This window comes from Zootoca vivipara, chromosome 13 (assembly GCF_963506605.1).
Source record: "Zootoca vivipara chromosome 13, rZooViv1.1, whole genome shotgun sequence".
Classification (NCBI taxonomy): Eukaryota; Metazoa; Chordata; class Lepidosauria; order Squamata; family Lacertidae; genus Zootoca; species Zootoca vivipara.
In genome coordinates this window covers 19,702,530-19,717,874 of record NC_083288.1, presented here as the reverse complement: position 1 = coordinate 19,717,874, position 15,345 = coordinate 19,702,530, and the positions used below count along the sequence as shown (strand labels likewise).

General features: G+C 45.5%; 1 protein-coding gene across 4 annotated transcripts in view; it reads left to right on the top strand.

Annotated features, from left to right (window-relative positions):
- Positions 1-3,394, top strand: part of IGF2BP1 (insulin like growth factor 2 mRNA binding protein 1) — a 66,017-nt gene extending 62,623 nt beyond the window's left edge. For all 4 annotated transcript variants that reach the window (XM_035135563.2, XM_060282143.1, XM_060282144.1 and 1 more), the window contains 3 exons: positions 781-912; positions 1,242-1,355; positions 3,262-3,394. In XM_035135563.2, the coding sequence (XP_034991454.1) occupies positions 781-912; positions 1,242-1,355; positions 3,262-3,354 (339 nt within the window). In that variant the 3' untranslated portion in view covers positions 3,355-3,394. The remainder of the gene's footprint in view (positions 1-780; positions 913-1,241; positions 1,356-3,261) is intronic.
- The last annotated feature ends 11,951 nt before the right edge of the window (positions 3,395-15,345 follow it).

The following is a 15,345-nucleotide window of genomic DNA, read 5'->3' as shown; positions in this document are numbered from 1 at the left end:
CAACTAACTCGACATTGGTGTTCCTGACAGCTCTCGGCGTGCCCCCTCCCCTCTAGCCTCTCACTCTGGATCCCTCCCAAACAGACGAAGGCTGCATCAATGGGAGCGGACTCCTCCTTTGGACCTGTCTGGCACGCTGCTCAGCAATGTGCAGGACCCTCCTTAAGTGGGGAGGAGCGTCAGCGGGACTGGGACTGTCTTGGTCGCACGCTTTGACTCTGAGCTTCCAATCCTGTCCTGGAGGGCTCGCCTTCTCCTGACCCCACCCCCACCCCAATCACTCAAGTCTCCAGTTTCTATCAGCTCACAGCTAGTCCCATCTGCTGACTGCTCAATGTCCTGCCACCAGGCTCCACACTCTTTGGTGCCCTCCATGGGGGGTTGTTGGGCTGGCAGCTCCCACCACTCCTACCCATCCAGCCTGCCCCTGACAGTTTTAAAATACAGCCGCACCTTGGTTTTCAAACAGCTTAGTTCTCAAAACATTTTGACTCCCGAACACCGCAAACCCAGAAGTGAGTGTTCTGGTTTGCAAACTTAATTTGGGAACCCGAATGTCCTCCGCAGGTTCCGATTGGCTGCAGGAGCTTCCTGCAGCCAATCTGAAGCTTCATTTCGGTTTCCGAACGTTTTGGAAGCCGAACGGACTTCCGGAACGGATTATGTTCGACTTCCAAGGTACAGCTGTATAACCAGCGCTGTATAACCAAGGCCAGGGATGTCCCCGGAACTGGTCGATTAATATCCTCCTGGTCTCTTCATTCCCTCCCCACCCTTCAGGCTCAAGGGCGGATTTATGGCAAACTTAAAGAGGAAAACTTTTTTGGCCCCAAAGAAGAAGTGAAGCTAGAGACGCACATCCGAGTCCCCGCTTCGGCCGCAGGGAGAGTCATTGGCAAAGGAGGCAAAACGGTAAGTGAATGGTCAGGTCTGCCGAGGCTTGCTTTGGGGTCAGACCCCTGGCACTGCCATGACCCAAGATGGAGAATGGAGTGTGTCTCACAATGATGGTCTGTAGGGGTAAGTGGAAGGGAATGATAGGGTTTAAGTTACAGAATACAGAATAAGATGGTTTAAGTTAACCTTGAGCACAGGCAAGCTTGAAGTTCTCCTGTTAGCCTTATTAAAGTGGAGTGAAGCTGGACTGCAGGAGCAGCAGCAGTGCAGGAGAACTGAATTAGGGCTACTTTGTTTCATAAAATCAAAATGCAATTGAGCATTACTGTCTTTCCACTCCACAGGTCAACGAGCTGCAGAACCTGACAGCAGCAGAAGTAGTTGTCCCGCGGGACCAAACTCCCGATGAGAACGAGCAAGTCATTGTCAAAATCATCGGACACTTCTACGCCAGCCAGGTAGGGGCCACAATAGATCATTCTTGACATATTGGCATGGGTGGAAGAGGTTAAATAAGAACTGGACTAAAGACTTCCCCCACCTGATAGTGTTGGACTCTTAAGTCCCATCAACTGTAGCCTGCGTAGCCAATGGTGAGGGATGATGGGAATTTAAGTCCCAACAAAATCTGGAGGGCATCAGTTTGGGGAAAGCTGGTTTAGCAGTATCGGAAGCACCCATTCCCAGGTTAAAAACGCCCACCAAGGACAAATTGTAGTTCATTTACCGTAATCTATAGTTTATTGACACAAGCAAAGATCAACCCTTGGTTTCCGAACCTGGCTCATTCCAATCACCATGGTTTAAACAAACAGCAGGAATCTGTTACATGCCAAGGAAGAGAGGAAGCAATTAAGCCTGAGACTGGAGTAGTCTCTTTCCAAAGTGCTTAAATATTGTTTTGTGTTATGTCCAGGAAGCCTATGTGCAATTTAAATGGTCGGTGGGTTTTCTGTAAAGGAGCAGAAACTTAAGATTTCTTTCACTGACTGACAGCAGCCTCTCTGGGGGCTCAGACAAGGGGACATTCCTTGCCAAAACTCCAGATGTCAGGGATTGAACCTGGGATCTTGCTGGTTGCCCCAGCAAATCCAAACCAGAAAACCTAGAGCAAACTTACCTTGGCTATAGAATGTGGTTTGTTGAGTCCGAAATCAGTCGCAAACCATGGTTTGGATGTGGTGCTAAGCCAGGGATCATGGTTTGCTTCATCCCAGTGCAAATGTGTGTGGCAGACACAATAAGCCGTGGTTTCTTAAATATATTTATAATACTCCCTCCACGCAAAGCCCCCAAGGTGGAAAATGCACACACATACAGTCAACCTCGGTTCCCAAACGCCTCCGTTATCGTACGTTTCGGCTCCCGCGTGCCGAAAACCTGGAAGTAACTGCTCCGGTTTTCGATCGATTTTCAGAAGCTGAATATCGGATGCGGCTTCCGTTTTGAGTTTCCCTATTGTATTGAGTCTTCCGCTTTCAGTTTTTGGTTGGTGAACGTTTCAGAAGTCGAACGGTCTTCTGGAATGGATTACGTTCAACAACTGAGGTTTGACTGGAAATCTTGAAAGATGAGCCAGATTAGAAGGCGAGGGGCATTCTCTTTTCTTTTCATTAAATAAATGTCTTTCGGTATTAATTTTCAATAAAATCAATGGGAGCAGGCATTCACCAGATATTTGGGACCCAAGTTGTTTGGGGCCATACACATAACATTGGGAGCCTCCCTCCTTCCTCAGATCTCACATTGATCAGTTAGTTTGAACGGACAAAAGTGCCTTTATTTCATGTGAACAGGAGGGACAAGGAAGCAAGGTGGCTCGCTCTGCACCCAACAGCTGCCTCAATCTAAGTTGGTTTTGTGAATTTTAGAGCTCAGTATTACACAACTCCCCAGCATCTCAAGATCCCACTTCCAGCCTGGAAGATTCGGGAACTCTTGACTCCTTCAAATATAGTCATACCTTGGATCCCAAACACCTTGGTACTCGGACGTTTTGGCTCCCAAACGCCGCAAACCCGGAAGTGAGTGTTCCGGTTTGCGAGCGTTCTTTGGAACCCGAACGTCGGATGGGGCTTCCGATTGGCTGCAGGAGCTTCCCGCAGCCAACCGAAAGCCACACTTTGGTTTCCGAAAGTTTTGGAAGTGGAACAGATTCCATTCAACTTCCAAGGCATGACTGTACTTAAAGGAGTCCCAACTCCTGCCAGCCCCAGCCAGCACAGGTAATGGGAGTTGTGGTCCAGAACATCTGGCGGTCACCCAGTCGGGGAATGCTGATCCACCGTATCAGGCCTGCGCCATTGTTATAAACCCGTTTCCCCGTCTCTCTCAACCCCCCCCCAAAAATCTTTTTCTTGCCAGATGGCACAACGCAAAATACGCGATATCCTCGCTCAGGTGAAACAACAGCATCAGAAGGGGCAGAACAGCCAGACGCAAACACGGAGGAAATAGGAAGTTTCCTTACCCCGGGTGTGTGAAAGAGAAAACAAAAAGAGAGAGAGAGAGAGAGAGGAAGTGATGGACGAACGGACGACATTGACAACGGATGAAACAAAGCCAAGCCGAAAGAGTGATGAGCTGTTGATGCAGAACCCTAAGAGTGGCTGGGAATCAGTTTACCGTAGGCGGGCATTAGTAACTTTGGGTGACTTAATGTCTCACGAGCCAAAGGCAGTGTGCGATTGGCTCCTCGGTCATGCTGTGTGTATATATAATATATATATGTGTGTGTGTGTGTGTGTGTGTGTGTGTGTGTGTGTGTGTGTGTGTGTATTCCTCAGGCATGCAGCACGTATGTATGTAAGTATGTATGGATGTATGTGTATGTATATTTATATATACACACATAAATATGGAGCGGGGAGGGGAATTGGATTGGTCAATAGAAAAGAAAAATCCTTATTGAATCCCATAGTCTGTTGCAATCTAGTAGCTTGAGGGGGGGGGCGGGAGTGTTCTCTCATGCAGTTTGCTGTGCTTTTTACCAGACAAAGGGCAGAGCAAAGGCATGTAAAATCCCACCCCCTTCCCCCCCCCCCAATCAAAAACACTTTTAGGGAATTATTTGGGAAACTTACCTGCCCTCAACACCCCCACATTGAAAAACAAAACGAAAGCCACATTAGTTTTCCCAGTCAGCGGGAGAAGGGAAATGGAACGGGACCAGATTCTCTAGGGCAGGCGTCCCCAAACTCGGCCCGCCAGATGTTTTGGGACTACAATTCCCATCATCCCTGACCACTGGTCCTGTTAGCTAGGCATGATGGGAGTTGTAGTCCCAAAACATCTGGAGGGCTGAGTTTGGGGGGGTGCCTGCTCTAGGGTTATCCAGCGAACCTTTCTACCTGTTTTTTGGATGACCCGAGTTCTGTTTGATTTGGTGATTGTGGAATTCGGTAAGGCCTGGTTGTCAGGGTGTCTTCTTGCTGTGGCCGTGTGCCCAAATAACTGGAGCTGCCGAGTGTTTTGACCCGGGAGAAGACGCTTTGGCTGACCTTGCTGCCACCAGGAAGGCAAGTGGAGTCGCTGTGTTTTCCATCCCACAACTTCGCCTTGCTTGGTAATGGCAGCTTTCACCTCTAGGTTTCTGGTGGCGCTCGGCTCTGTACCAGTTTCCAGAACTGAAAATGGCTCTGCAAGCCCCACCCAGCAGGCTTCCGCAACCTGGCGCCCCCTAGGTGTTGTTTTTTGGACTACACCTCCCACAACCACTGACCTTTGGCCATGCTGGCTAGGGCTGATGGGAAATAGAGGTGAAAACATCTGAAGGGGGGCACCATGTGGGGAAGGATGGCGTGCAGGGTTGCACAAGTAGGCTGAGGGTTATCTAGACCCATTTGCCCTCACCTGCCCTAAAAGTAAAACCAGCTCTCAACTTTTCATCCCACACATGTTGTTGAGAGGTTTCCTCAAAATATATTTGGAGCATAGAATTCTACCTACATATTAAGGTTTCCTCCACCTCTTAGGAATAGTCAACCAATGGGGAGGGTTCGGTTCTCCTTCAATTGGCCACATCATAATCCCAGTTGTCCTAAAAACATGTAGGGAGGGAAAACAAGGCAATAACCTTGTCTTTTCAGAATTCTCCCCCCTAGAAACCACACAATGGCTTAATTCAAACATTGATACCAAACCATGGTTTATAGTAGCAATAAAGGAAAAGCCACACGGTGGTTTGAGCTTCCTGACATAGAGAGAAATGATGGTTTAGAGCAGGCATCCCCAAACTGCGGCCCTCCAGATGTTTTGGCCTACAACTCCCATGATCCCTAGCTAGCAGGACCAGTGGTCAGGGAAGATGGGAATTGTAGTCCAGAACATTTGGAGGGCCGAAGTTTGGGGATGCCTGGTTTAACGCTACTTGTCTGTTTCCTGATTCCATTTCTTTTGTGCCAGGACCTCCAGAGCTGGAGAAAGGGTTGTAGCTATGTTCCAGCAATTTGAGCATAGAATTCTACCTACATATTAAGGTTTCCTCCACCTCTTAGGAATAGTCAACCAATGGGGAGGGTTCAGATATTAAATGTTCAGATAAATTACAAAAGATGATTTGTCAGGGCAGACAGTACAGTGGTACCTTGGTTTACAACCATAATCCGTTCCAGAGGTCCGTTCGTAAACCAAAACAGGTTGTAACCCAAGGTGTGCTTAGGCCAATGGGGCCTCCCCCCAAAATTGTTTGTAATCCCCCCCAAATGGGTTGTAATAAAAAAAAAGGTTGCACACACTTCTGGGTTTGACATGTTTGTAATCCAAAACGTATGCAAACCAAGGTACCACTGTATGTCAAACCAAAGTTGAGCTTCCTTAGACTACAATCTCTTAGTCGCTTGCCTGGGAGTAAGCCCTATTGAACTCAGTGGGATTTCCTTCTGAGTAAATATATATAAGATTGTACTGTTAACCATGTATTTGGTGTGGTATCTGAATTGAGCCAGTTTCCTTGAAAAGTCTCCAATTTCCTTAATTAATTAAGGAAATAAGTGCATTCTTTCTCCCTCTCTCTCTCACCCCCCCCCACCCCAAATGCCCTGGGTATTTTAATTTGTTAAGACAGGGAAAGTATTGAAATAATTAGAAAATCAAGCAATGGGGAAGCATGTCGATATTTTAATCCACCGAAGTCAGCAAATACTTAATTAGGAGTCCTGGTGGAGTGAATTGCAAAACATCGCTGATAAAAGACAGAAATCATGGGACTGTGTCCCAGAAAATTAGAATACTCATGAAATATCAAGTCACCAGATTTAAATATATCCAGTTCAATTTTTTTTAAAGAAGAAGCTATGGCTTGAACCCAGAGAAGCTTCCTGCAATTGGAGAAGCATCTCTTGATCTAACTCACTCAGCTTTTTTATAAGAAACATCCAAACTTGAGGTTTTAGTGTTTGTTTTTTAAAGCACCATCTGATTCTTATAAAAAATCCAAGATTGCAAACCAAAATTTTAGTCATGAAGAGCAGATATGGCTGAGCAAGAGTTTTAATTTTTGCAGAAAACATGTGATTTTTTTTTAAAAAAAAAACGAACCCTAATGGGTAAGTAAGGTAAGGCGGTTTTGTCTTTTTGTTTTTGTTTTTAAGAGAGGTTATTTTAGGCTCCAGTGCCACCCTCTTGAATTTGTGGGTGTAAATTTTGATGCTGCAGTCCAAACCACATCAAACTAAAATGAAATAAAACCCATTTCCTGTTTCAAACACACACAATCCCCGTAATTCCAAGGGACACGCTTCTGCCTACAGTTGACATGCCTCTCACATTAGCCAGATACTCTCCAGAGAAAAATTGAGCCTGCTTAAATCCTAATGAAATCGCCGCAGCTTAAAACCTATGCAGTGTTCTCTGGAATGTCCCTGCCTAGAGACTTTAAATGGATGTCAAGGTCTTTGCTATGGAGCAGAGCTGACTGCAATCCCCTGGGGAATAGCCATCTGCTCCCAGGTTCTGTTGAACAGAAGCTATAGTTGCCCCCACCCCCCCACCCCCGGTCACCTCTGGAAAATTACCTCCTGCTCTAGGGTAGACTTGTGCTTAAATGCACAGAAGCAGCCTTGGGTGGCATGGCAAGAGGGTGTATTCATAGACCCGTCCCCGCTTAGGGGACTTGTGCCCCCCCTGGGGGGGGCACAGTGGAGACAAGCGAGCGGAGGTCACACAGAGACCACTTTGGGAATTCCTGCTTCTGCCCTTGATGGCCAACCCCCCCCAAAAGGTCTTTGTACAACGTAGCAAATGCTAGATCAATGGAGGGTTGTTGTTGTTTTTAAATACACACAGGTCCTTAGATTGCACGACACATAAAACCACACCTTTGGGGTTGGGGTGGAACACAAGAAAATAAATTGGTTGGCATGTTGGCGAACATTTCTCAGGCCAGAATCCCAGGATTTCAGGCACCCACCCAGCCTACGAGAATTAGATCCCCAAATCCTCTTTGGTTAATTCCAGAACAGGTCAGGGTTTCAGAAGTTCCTCCCCATCACAGGGTTGTGTTGCTTGGAGAGATCTCGGCCGGGGAGCTCCACCTGTTGAGCTTCCATCTCTTACCACTTTTGGTATCACGTTGCCCTACTTTCAACGAACCTCAGCACTTAGTTATACCAAAAAGAAGGGAAAGATGTCTACCCTGATCCAGAGAACCCGTCATCATCTCTGGGTCAGGGCAAATGGCTTCCTCCTTGATCTTGACCCGTATGTTTTAAATGGGTGACCCTGGGGACTTATACGGTGAAAACCTGTGCATGTCTACTCAGTGGTAAGCCCCATTTAGTTCAATGGGACTTGCTCCTAGGTGTGTGCATGTATAGGATAGCATTATCAAGGACCTTAAACCCCAGGTTTAAATTGCCACCTGCCCCAGGTACTGCTGTAGAAAACAAACTAGTGTGTCTGAATCCCGCTCCCAGGGAGCTCGAGGAGTCCAATATGAACAAAAAAGTTATATTTGGATTTTGATCTGGGGGTTGGGAAGGGAGGAAATACTGGGGGGGGGGGCTAAACTGAAACCAAAAGTAATTTTTTCTTGAGAATTGGAATGATTTAATTTTGGGGAGGGGGGGGGAGGGAAAGATCTTTTCTGCCACAGGAATGTCGAACGTCTTTATGAGGCGATACCAAATATAGACATCAGAAGAATGTAATGTGGTTACTGATCCCAGTCACTCTTATGCGAACTTTAAAAAGAAAGAGAGAGAAATGTGTTATACGAATATGAATACAATGAATTTGTGAGTATCTGTGAAGGACAGGAAACTGCCTGCCTGGCAGCCAGATTACCGAACAAAGTTTTGTCTCTGCGTTCAATCAGGCACTTGATGGGTTAAATTTCCCCTGCGGAAAACCCACCCACCCAATCCCCACAGTGCTCCAGAGAGCTTCAAACTCAGGTGATTCCAGGGCTAATTTTCCTGCGATTTGGATTCAAAATGGATTTGCAGCAGTATCATCCAAAGCATGCTCCTCTGTGTGTGTTTATGTTCCCCCGTTAACCTAAAAGAGCTGCAGGCCTGATCCCCCACCATTTAGAATTAGCCCTGCCCACTCACTAGCTTCTAAGAGGGCTTTACTCCAGGTCCGTGTGCATAGGATTGGGACCTACACAGGTTTACATGCAAGCGAGTTCCACTCCAGTTCAGTTCCAAGTAAGTGTACATGGGATTTCCATTGCCATGGCACACCCGATGTTGCTTAGTCTTAAAAGAGCAGGACGAGCTGTCAAGTCACCTTTGCAGAGGCAGCTGGGGAAGGCAATGTACCAGCCTGCTTACAAATTAGTCTTTTTCTTGCACATCTGTCACCCCCAGGGCAGTTCTGAGTAGTGAGCATGGACATCAAAACTAGCCCAGGAGGAATCATCATGTATCCAGGGCAGAGAGCAAACTATATGACTTTCTTACATGTCCAAAGATCTCAATTCCATTCAGAGAGGCTGCTGCAATGGACTTTTCGATCCGAATGTGCAGATTCTGGGGAAATCAAGATTTCTGGGTTTTAAGCTCTCTCAATTTGGGAATAAAATTGCATAGAAATAATTGAGATTTAGTCTAGAGGTACATGTGACCTGATTTTTGAAGCTAACGCTGTGATCTTAAGCCAAGCACATTGACATCAGCATGGGTTTCGGGTCGTGGTGGATCAAATTTTGCCATCCCTGAAAGAAGGGCAGTGAAAAAGAGTTCTGTGGGGCAAAGCAATCTTTGCATTGCAATGCACATCTGTATTAGCAGAGACAAGACTTCTGTTCTGATTTGACTTGCTGGATGTCCAGGTTTAACAAGTACCTTTGGAACTGGGCCTGTTTGTCCCACCCACAAAAGCCTCGAGATCCAGGTTTGGGTTGAGCGACAGCAGGCAAATCCAGTTCCAATGTGTTTTCCACGTTCCTAATGCTCGACTGACAACTTTGAATTTTAGATTGAAGCGGCTGCATGGATCTTGCTGTTTACACTGAAGCAATTTCTGTCCTTTTTTAATGCCTTCCAACAAAGAGACGTGTGCAGGAAGGTCAGGCATTGCTGTGTGTTTTAAGGGAAAAGGACGGGGGAAATAGGGAAAAAAAAGAAAAATGAGAGAAAAATGTGGAGGGGAAAAAGCTACCTCAAGGTATGAAGTTACCTCAGCAATTGTTTTGTTTTTGGGCTTGCTGATATTTTATATAAAAGCTGATAGTCTTGAATATTTTATTTTTTTAATGAAAAGAGAAGTTAAGTTTCATAATTTCTTATGAGCCAGAAGTTGTTATGCAGGTCGGCAGTGTTATGAGCTCTCTATGGAGAACGACAGAGACTTCAGACGTAGCGGAAAAGATGGCAGATCTCCTTCCACCCCTAAAAACGACAGCTCAAGTCTTTGCCTTTACTCCAAGAATCAAATAGTAATTTTCAGCCCCTCAAAAGTATGGCTGGTATAGGATCTGCACCTTTTGATTACAGTGTCCAAATCGTTAAAATTTGTGTGATTAGACGCCACCCTCCGAAAGGCATATATAAGAAAAACAAAACACCAAGCTGTAGTCTAGAGTCTGGTCCTGATTTAAATTCACTTAATTTGGGTGTTGGGGTGAGTTTACTTGATCAATGTAGGTGGTTGGTTACTTGGATTAATTAAAGTTCAGGCCTGTTCTCTCCGGATTTGGATATCAATGGATTTTGCTGTTTGGCCTACAAAAGGTGGGATTTTCTCAGCCATGTTTTCCAACAGCTGGTCCATGGTTGAGTGTCCAAGCTAGGGAGATAGTAGCTTCCCCAGCCTCATGGGACCAGGCTGTGCTTAATTTATACAAGTGGCCAGGTGAGGAAACCACCAGAGACATCACACAGTTGAGGGCCTTTGGTTGCGTAAACTCAACCTTCACTGCAGCAAAACCAGAGAAATCGAAATGGAGGTTTGAGTTAGTCGAGGATTCGGAGGCTGATGATGATCAAGGAACTATGCAGATCAGGAACAAAACTTTAAGAATCAGAACCCAACTCTTGACCTTGTAAACATTTGACCCTCTTTTCCGCTATAGTGCTGTGACATTTTTTACAAAGATTACCTCAGTTTTACTGAGGGAGAAGCAGGCCGTTATTTTTTTTAAGAAAAGAAAAAGAAATGGGAGCCCATTTTGGGTGTGGTTTTTGTACCTTCTCAAGGATAAAAAGCGCAACCCCAGCTGACATTATTTGAAAAGGTTTGTGGAGGGTTTGTTTGTTTTTTTAAAGGAAGTTGCGTTTGCTACTCTCCATTGCACTTGGAGCAGAAAGCCCTCTGAATGTGTAATTTTTCATCTGTTGTAAATGAATTCCTGAGAGGCCAGTTTGACACAGTTTTCCCCAGAGACTCCTTTACCCACATATAAGCTGGGAATTCTGGTGTTTTTGAGGGTTGCTTTATCAGGCTGCTCAATGTATCTTTGCTCTTTAAAAAAACAGCGACTACCCTTTTCTGTAGAGATTATAGAGACTGAGAAGAACAACCCCCAAAATTCCCAGCTTCTAGAATCATCAAGTACCAGATTTTCCTTTTGACAACACATACAGCTAACCATATGGCTCTCTAATCTGCTTTTTTGACTGGAAAACTTTGATGTTAGCCCATGATCAATGTTACGGGCTGGTGTGGTTTCTTTTTCTTTTTCTTTTTTCTTTTGGCCCCTTTTATCAGTTTAGGAAAGTTGCAAGGTACTCCCTTGGTAGGAAAGGAAACCAGGAACGGTTTATAAAATTAGGAAGGGAGAAGAGTATTGTTTCAAATGCATCTTATCTATTCAGGGGCATTGCTAGATCCTTAAAAATACCTGGGCCATGCCACAAATTTGCATATGCTTAAAAACGTAGAGATGCAAATTCAGGCGAACCTTTCAGAATGTAAGCAAAGAAAGGCGCTTTTAAAGTTTTAAAAAGGAGGTGGGAGGGTCAGGGAAACTGGGGTGTTTTGCAAAAGACCTGGGGCAGAGGGGCCCCTCGGTCGCCCCCTAATATCACCCCTGCATCTGTTCTTTTCCCTACAGAAACTGGGTGGGTGGTAAATCACTTTCCTTCTTTTAAAAAATAAATCTCTCACTTCTCTGCTTTTAATACAGACTTGCATACACCAGTTTTTAAAGATTATTATTCAGACATCAGCCATGACAAATAAAGTGGGTGTTTTGTTTGTCAACAGCAAGCAATTTTGGGTATTTGGTTCAAACTGCAATCTTAGAAGAGGTGGGGGGGGGCACACACACTCCCGCCCTTCTCCCAACGCTCTTAGAATCTAATTGTTGCTGTGTGCAGTTTTTAAAACAATTCTAGATAAATGGATAAATGTTTGTTCTGGGTGGGGTGGTTGCCATTTTCCAAATAGGCATAGAATTAACCATCAGAACCAGGCAGCTTCAACACCCTGGGCTTTTTGGTGTTCAAATCATTGGCAATGCAGGGATCCTGTAAACTTCCATGATAGTTTTAACAGGCCGTGATTGGAAGAAGGGAGCTTCTGTATGTGATGGGGCGCGGGGGGGGGCACTGGGCCTGTTTTTAACTCAAATGTAGATGATGACTAGATATTGCAGTGACGAGAGTTCTGTACAAAGCTGGTAAAATGTTAAGGTTTTTGCTTTCAGTAATTTGTTGGGTTGTTTTTTTGTGGTTGTTAATGCACAGCCATTGGAGTCCGGTCGCACTATATCGTGCCACTAAGGCATGCCATTTTTTTCCGCCACCAAATTGTGAGTTTTGCACAGAGATTTGCCTCTCTTTAATGTCCACATTTGTCGAACGCTTTTGAAATTTTTGTTCGATGACTTACAGCTCCCAGTTTTACAGCTTCTGGGAAGCAGAAGCCACCACAAATTTCTAACATACTAGGACTATGTTCGTGGCTTCAGTTGAAATGAGAATTTGACATATTCAGCCTTGGACCTGGCGCCTATTTGCTGTTTCGATCTGCCTGTTCCTGCCCGTCTTCCCCCAGGACCTCAAGTTGATTCCTTCCTCCTGCTACAATCATTTTTAATTTCATGGCCGTAATGGGGTACTGAGGGCTTTGAGTTCTCACCCAAAGTACTAACCCCAGCTTTACCTCAAATTCTGATTTGTAAACAGCCAGGAAAATGCTGAAAATCCCACTGGCTTCTCTTAAAATAAAATAAAATGTTGGAACAAGCTCTCTGACAGAAAGAGTTCTGGGAATATAGGACCCCCCTCAGCCATTTCCCACCCATTGTCAAAAGTTAAATATGGGTTTAACATGATTGTGTAACGTGAGTAGCTTGGGAAACCACTTTTATTGGTTATTTGTTTCTTTCTAACTACCGAGCAGTCTGAAAATGGCTCGGAGACAGTACGCAGAAAATCTGTAACATGTTTCTGTGTAGCAAAAGCCTACTTGGCAAGGCAAGGAAAAGTGACTCCTTTCCAAAAGGGAGGGAACGAAAAATTATTTTGCTGGTTACGTTAATACCTCAGCCTATCACTGTGAGCTTAAGTTGGAAAGTTAGGTGCACTGGAACTCCACAAGAACACGGTTTGACCCGTTTGCTGCCATTTTAATTATGGTTTAGTGTGCATCCTATTTTGCCCCAAGAGTGAGGGTGAAGGCATCCCCCTGCTTGTTCAGTGCTGCTAAGCATCTTGGCTTTTAACTGCACATCATCCCATGTGCTGAAGTCCTTCTGAACTTGTTAGGGAGCAAGTATATTTTGAAAGTCCATTAAGAGAACAGGAAATGTCGTCCTTAGCGCAACACGACTGCAAATCCAAGCCAACGTAACTCTCCCGGCTCCCTCTCCCAGCCCATTGCGCCCTGGGAAGTGTAGTTATTTGAGGAGCCTAGAGATCTCTTAATCAAAGAGCTCTCAGCTCCACCAGAAAATGTTGGAGATGAGGGTGATGCTTTTTAAACAGGCACAGAACCCTGCAGTTTGTTAACAGATGCTGAGCCATTGATAGGAGACCCTTCTAAGACCCCAATTCCCAGAGTGGTTTAACACTCAACCCCTCTTCCGTAGGAACTCTGGAAATTGTAGGTTTGTGAGGAGTGTCGGGGTCTCCTAACAATGTTCAGCACCCTTAACAAGCTACAGTTCCTGAAACATAAAGAGCGTGGATGAAGCCTTTCATATCTTCATCCAGCCTTCTGCAAATTAAGCTGGTATAAATACCTCACTCAGGCTGTGTTATGGGGAACTTAGAGGGCTCAGAAGAGGCCGACAAGATTTCCCAAGGGATGGCTTGATTGCTAATACCCACCTTACCTTGCACCCAGGTGGGGGGGGACCCGTGTTCTAAGATGCGCTCTCCATTTAATGTGGGGCAATAATGGGGTCGTGCATAGCAAGTACCCCACAGAAATATAGTGTGCACCCCTTAGAATGTGCCCCAGCATCCTCTGCAATGTGCTGGGGTTTGGTGTCAGGCATGCCAGGATTCCTTGGCAAACTCAGACCTGTCCAGGCACCCTAGCCTTTGCACAATGGTGGGAGAATATCCTTACCGGCCCATCGCCCTCTGCCATATGCCCACCAGCTACGGGGAGGGACCGATTGAGAAAGAACGAGCCTCCTCTTTTAGAATTTGACATAAATGGAATTCATTGGCATGCTGGTTTGGTTTTTCCTTACTTTTAAAGGCCTGCTGGAGAGGAGGAATGGGGCGGTGGAGAAACTTAAAGACTTCAGGGGCACAAATGACTTAGGGGCGATGGGGGCAGGGCAGGGAGCTGTGAAAAGCAAATAACCCTATGACCATTGGAACTTCCATCAAGGCTATTTCTGGCGGTTGTTTTTAAAGCATGGATTTAAGCAGTGCCAGGAGGTCTAGAAACCTTAACCTGAGAGTGGCCTTCCAGATTCTTAGTGAATATGTGGAATATTCACAGCCGTAAAGGTAAAGGGACCCCTGACCGTTAGGTCCAGTCACGGACGACTCTGGGGTTGCGGTGCTCATCTCGCTTTACTGGCCGAGGGAGCCGGCGTACAGCTTCCGGGTCATGTGGCCAGCATGACTAAGCCGCTTCTGGCAAACCAGAGCAGCACACGGAAACACCGTTTACCTTCCCACCGGAGCAGTACCTATTCATCTACTTGCACTTTGTCGTGCTTTTGAACTGCTAGGTTGGCAGGAGCTGGGACCGTTCAAACTGTCGACCTTCTGATTGGCAAGCCCTAGGCTCTGTGGTTTAGACCACAGCGCCACCTACAGCCTACACAACAGTTAATATTAGGTTGGGATTTCCATGTGGAGTTCTAAAGGTGTGGGGGGGGGGTACAGTGGAACTCTTAACGGCTAATATGTTTTGGAAAATTGACTTTGTGCTCACACTTCGGTTCTCTTAGGACCAAATCTGGAATGTTTTTAAATGGAATCTGGTCCAAGGACCAGATTACTTTCGTCGTCTTCTTTTCGGGTTTTCCCCCCTCATATGCCTTCTGAAGATTTCTCAAGGTATCCCGAGTCTTAGGTCACCCACAAGTACTGGCATGTCCAAAAACGGTTGCTTAACTTGCTTTAGAATTAAGAAACAAGGCTTTGGAATCCAGGCGCATAGCCGTGAAGAGGAATCAGACTCGGGCGGTCATAATGATCCCAGAGTCATTCATCTGACCTGGCTTTCTTTTCTTTTTTTCTTTTTGAAAGATGGGAACAAAACAAGGTCTTTCTTTCTTTTTTCAAAGATGTGTGCCAGATACGAATTTGGCTTTTCAAAAAGTTTTTTGAAATTTAAGAGGCTCTGTCATAACTTTATTCCTTGGAGGATACACAGGTGTTAATAGCTATGAAATTTACGCATGCATATACTACCTCAAAGTTCACAGTAAGATACGAATTCTAGAAGAGTGTGTGTGAGTGTTTGTGTGAGTGTGTGTGGGAGAGAGAGAGAGAGAATTATCCACACTCTGAGGCTGTTTCCCTATATAAGCCTTGAATAAGATGGGGAAAAAGAATCCTAGGATCGTCCGGCTACCACCATTTCCCCCTA